The following is a 5308-nucleotide window of genomic DNA, read 5'->3' on the forward strand; positions in this document are numbered from 1 at the left end:
AATTGATTTCAGAGAGGAGGGGAGAGGGAGAGAGAAATAGAAACATCAATGATGAGAGAAAATCATTGATCAGCTGCCTCCTGCATGCCCCCCACTGAGGATTGGGCCCACAACCTGGGCATGTGCCCAGACCAGGAATAGAATAGTGACCTCCTGGTTCATAGGTCAATGATCAATCACTGAGCCATGCTGACCTGGCAGGAGATATGAATTTAGTTTTTGTTCTGCTGTTGAGTTAGTTGTGTAGTCTTGTGAAAAACATAGACATCAATTTTAAACAATTTAGGGAGAAATAAGGCATTTTAGTATATTTATGTCAATCATAAATTTTTTTTCTTTTAGGAATCTGATTTTCTTTGTCTTCTTGGAGTAAGCTACGCATTTGAAAATGAAGATAGTGAGTTAAATAGTGATGGTGGTGAAAATATATACCCATATGAAGATGATAAAAACCAAAAATCTAGTGTATATAACAATGATTTTCAGAGAGAACCTGGATTTTATTCCGTTTCTGAAAGTACTTGGTATGAAGACCAGTTTCCATCATCAGAGGCTCCTGATGATATCAGAAAAACTAGTAACTCAAAAAATTGGGAAGGAGTAGAAGCTGGAAGTGTGAAACAGGATCCTATTCCAGAAGTGGATTATGTCCCACCGTCCACAGCTGTGCCTGAAGTGAAAGGATGGTTTGGATTCGGAAGGGAACAAGCAGAAGAGATCACTTTTGAATCAGTTATTGAACAAGAAAGCTCATTTCAAAGTAGAAAAATAGCAGTAGAAGATGAGAAAGACCTAGAGAAATTAAATAATGGTGGGCCTCAAACAGAACATAAACAAGAACCTGAATCAGAACTCAGTTCAGTGCCAAAGAAACAGTCCAGAGCATCTGAGTCAGAGCACATTCTCAATCCTCAAGCAACTAGTTGGTTTGGCGGTAGATTTACAAGTTATTTAGGTTTTGGAGGTGAGGAAACAAGGCCTGAATTATTGTCCCAAGAAAGCAATCCACCACTACAAGATGTTCCTACTTCCATATCATCTGAAGAAGAACCCACCGTTCCATGTACAGAAATATTATCAGAAAAAGAAGACACAGTTACTAACAATAGCTCAATTATTGAACCAAGTTGGTTTGATTTTGGTTTTAGTATGCTAGGCTTTGCATATGCCAATGAAGTTAAAACTATGACTTATAGTGAAAAGAAAGAAGAAGGAGGTAAAGGAGAGAAACATGAACATCCTCCAACAAGTGAATTTGACCCTGATAAGAAACAAAAAATCAAAATAATAAAAATTATGGAAACTGAAGATCAATTAGGCAAGGAAGGAATTTTAGAGAAAACAGATGATTCTGATACCTTACCATATTTTAAACATTTCTTGCATAATTTTGACAACCCTTGGAACTTTCCGAACGATGAAAATAATGTATTTGAAAATGATGAAAGAGAAGAATTTTCATTTGAAAATGATCCCACAGCTAATACAAAACTTATGATGTTAAAAAGAAGATACAGCCAGTCAGGTTGGTATAAAAATATCTTTACTATAATTTATTTTTAAAACATAATGGATATTTATTTACTAGAGGCCTGGTGCACAAATTTGTGCATGGCTGGGGTCTCTCTGGGTGACCTGCGGAGATCGGGCTGAAACCCACAGTCCAACGCTGCCTGCAGCTCCTACCTGCTGCTCCCGCTCATCTTGTCCCCTCTGCACCTGCCGTGGGCTTGAGCCCAATCAGTCCCAACTGGGAGAGGCTCCTGCTGCCACAGCAGCGCTCACCAGCTGTGAGCACTGTGTCTGGCGCCCTCCAGAGGGGAGTGGCCTGTGGGATAAGGCCGAAACTGGCTCTCCAACATCCCTGGAGGGGTCCCGGATTGCGAGAGGGTGCAGGCCAGACCGAGGGACCTCATCAGTGCATGATTGGTCTGCCCGGGAGGGACACGGGAGGTTGGCCAGCCAGGGAGGGATCGGGGAGGGCTCCAGGGCGTGTCTGGCCCATCTCCCTCCTTCAGTCCCTATTGGCCTGACTCCAGCAGCAAGCTAACCTACCGGTCAGAGTATCTGCCCCCTGGTGGTCAGTTCACATCATAGTGAGTGGTTGAAAGGCCTTAGCATATCATTAGCATATTACACTTTGATTGGTTGAACAGTCAACCAGTCACTGGACCACTGAACACTTAGCATATTAGGCTTTTATTATATAGGACTAGAGGCCCGGTGCACAAAAATTTGTGCACTGGCTCGGGGGGGGTGTTGTCCCTCAGCCCGACCTGTGCCTTCTTACAGTCTGGGACCCCCTCGGGAGATAACCACCTGCTGGATTAGGCCTGCTCCCCGGGTGGCAGATGGCAGGCCCTATCCCACAATGCCTGCCCCGCCTCCCCGGGTCGCCCACGGCATGCCAGATCCCACGGTGGGGTGGGCAGCGGATGTCCCTGCCCCGCCCCGCTCGCCGGGCTCCCTGGGTCGCCCACGGCAGGCCCACCTGCAGTATGCAAATTTAACGGCCATCTTTGTTGGGTTAATTTGCATACTCTTTTGATTGGCTGATGGGTGTAGTGAAGGTATAGTCAATTAGCATCTTTGTCTTTTCTTAGTGTAGATAAGTACAAAAAAGATATGTGCTTTTATCAGTACAAATGCCAGAAATCCATATTCTCAAAATACTTAATAACCAACAACATTATTAACCACCCTTTGTCAATTTCTGATTTGTTCTGGGACTTAAACCTTTTTAAAATACATATGTTTTTATTTCTTTCAGAGAGAGACAGAGAGAGAGAGACAGAAACATCAATGATGAGAGAAAATCATTGATCTGCTGCCTCCTACATGCCCCATGCTAGGGATCAAGCCTTCAACCTGGGCATATCCCCTGACCTGGAATTGAACTGTGATCTCCTGATTCATAGGTCAGTGCTCAACCACTGAGCCATGCCAGTGGGGCTGTAACTTAGATCTTAATATCCTATCTAATAAAAGAGTAATATGCAAATTAACTATCACTTCACGATAAAGAAGGCGGCACCCATAGCTAATAAGGAGGGAATTTGCAAATTGATGCAACAAAGATGGCGGTGCCGGCCGGAGCCACGGAGCCAGCTGGAGCGGGTGGGAGGCTTGGCTTGGCTTGCCTTCCTGGGTCGTCCCAGTGAACCAGGAAGCCAAGCAAGCCGGCCGGAGGAGAGCTGGGCCTCAGTGACCCAGGAAGCCAAGCCAGGCTCCGTGGCTGCTGCTCAGACAAAGCCATAGTGGCAGGGCTGAGGCAGAGGTGGTCAGGGGTGATCAGGCTGGTGGGGGGGGCAGTTGGGGGTGAGCAGGCCAGCAGGGGAGCCATTGGGGACAAACAGGCCAGCAGGAGGGGCAGTTTGGGGCAAGCATGCTGGCAGGGGGGGCAGTTGGGGGTGAGTAGGCCGTGGGTGGGCAGTTGTGGCCAAGCAGGCCAGAACACCCACTAGGGTCAGGGGAGGTGTCCTTCCTCTAACCCCTCTGGGAGGGCCCTTTCCAGAGTTCCCAGTCTCCAGGATCTTTTGGCTTCTGAATAGAATCTAGAAAACTATCAGCCGACCACCCCGGTACCAATAACATGGGGGCCTCACTCTATTCAAACTCCTTAAAAGTTAAGTATAGCTTTTGGAAATAAAATAATTTCAAACACACAAGGGGAGTGTTTCAGGAATACTGTAGCAAATACTTTGTCTAAATCAGAACCCTTATGAGTGAAAGGGGGTCGGATGGACTGGGAAAGCCTCAGGCAGACTGGGACCCCATATAAGCAAAGACAAACCTCATTCTGTATCCACCATATGCTGCCACCCTTTGCCGTGTACAGATAATATAGATACATGGTCGGGCCAACAGATTTGTGTTTTATTATCTTTCCAATCTGGAAATTAGATGGTCCACAAAAATCAATTTAATATAACTGAAATATACGTCTTACCATTTAATTTTGACCAATTTTGAAAAAGAGTTTCCTAAGATGAATTATGTAGCTCTCAGCCTTTCACTTATTTTGTGAATAAATTACTTCATGGTGGGTGAACAATGGTCTAAGGCCAGAGTTGGTCATTTTTCCATCTACTCTTTCTCAGCTGCTTGAGTCTGGCCCTTACAACAATGCCCCGATTTTCTACATTGCTGTAACCTCAATTATGTAAGTATCCAAACTTCTTAAGTCAGTAATAATTAAGTCTAGTTCTAAGTTATGGAGGACAACTTCCCCTGTACAGAAAATTGGTGAGTTCTGTGAGACTGATTTGATTAATTCAGCAGTTTTCCCCTTTTAGTCAGTTGTCTACCCATCCTATTAATAAGCAGAATGCTTATTACCACCTGGAAAACACAGAGAACCTCTGTCAAAGAACAGGGCACAGGTTGGCTCAACAGCCATGGAGCCGTGTCCAGAGGCCGAGCTGTGGCCTATCAATGTGGACTCCTTTCAGCCATCCAACTAGAAAAGACAACATACAAACTAAGGGGAGGCAGAGTCAATTTCATGGCACCCTTTATGGCGACCATGTGAGTCATCTTATTTAACCCTGATAAAGCTAGAATGTGCACGATTCTGTCTCCCTGATGACAATTAGGTAAAGAAGACAGACTAGGTCAGTGGTCGGCAAACTCATTAGTCAACAGAGCCAAATATCAACAGTACAACGATTGAAATTTCTTTTGAGAGCCAAATTTTTTAAACTTAAACTATATAGGTAGGTACATTGTTATTAACTTAATTAGGGTACTCCTAAGGCTTAGGAAGAGCCACACTCAAGGGGCCAAAGAGCCGCATTTGGCTTGCGAGTCGCAGTTTGCCAACCACGGTCCTAGACAATAGAGCAAAGTGAGCCTGGAGCAAGTTACTGTTGCAGTGGGGGATGGAGGGAAAGCAAAGGTGAGAGACATAAGTAAAATCAGAGTGTCTAGGAAAAATTAAAGGGAAGATATCCTAAAACTTCCAGGAAATCTCCACCAATGAAGCAAAGAAAAAAAATGTCTCTATTATTCTGTGAGCAACAAATTAAACTGAGTTGGGGTCTCAGACAATTCCCTCATATGATTGCAAAGACAGACAGAAACTCCCGGATTGGAGAAGGCTCCCCTGAGGGCTCCCAGATTGGAGAGGGTGCAGGTCGGGCTGAGGAACCTCTGTACTCCCCAGTGCATGAATGTTATAAAATAAAATCCTAAGGGAAATTTATCATTGAAAATATATGAATGTTCCAGGGAAATCCTAAGATATTTTACAATAAATTTTTAATTAAATCTTTATTGTTCAGATTATTACATTGGTTCCTCTTTTTTC

The 5308-nt window shown here is 44.3% G+C and overlaps 1 protein-coding gene across 4 annotated transcripts in view; it reads left to right on the forward strand.

Annotated features, from left to right (window-relative positions):
• CTAGE5 (CTAGE family, member 5) overlaps positions 1 to 5308 on the forward strand; it is a 126545-nt gene that overhangs the window by 15051 nt on the left and 106186 nt on the right. For all 4 annotated transcript variants that reach the window (XM_014547540.1, XM_014547541.1, XM_014547542.1 and 1 more), the window contains exon 4: positions 343 to 1525. In XM_014547540.1, coding sequence (XP_014403026.1) covers positions 343 to 1525 — 1183 coding nt within the window. The remainder of the gene's footprint in view (positions 1 to 342; positions 1526 to 5308) is intronic.

This window comes from Myotis brandtii, unplaced genomic scaffold (assembly GCF_000412655.1).
Source record: "Myotis brandtii unplaced genomic scaffold, ASM41265v1 scaffold479, whole genome shotgun sequence".
Taxonomy (NCBI): domain Eukaryota; kingdom Metazoa; phylum Chordata; class Mammalia; order Chiroptera; family Vespertilionidae; genus Myotis; species Myotis brandtii.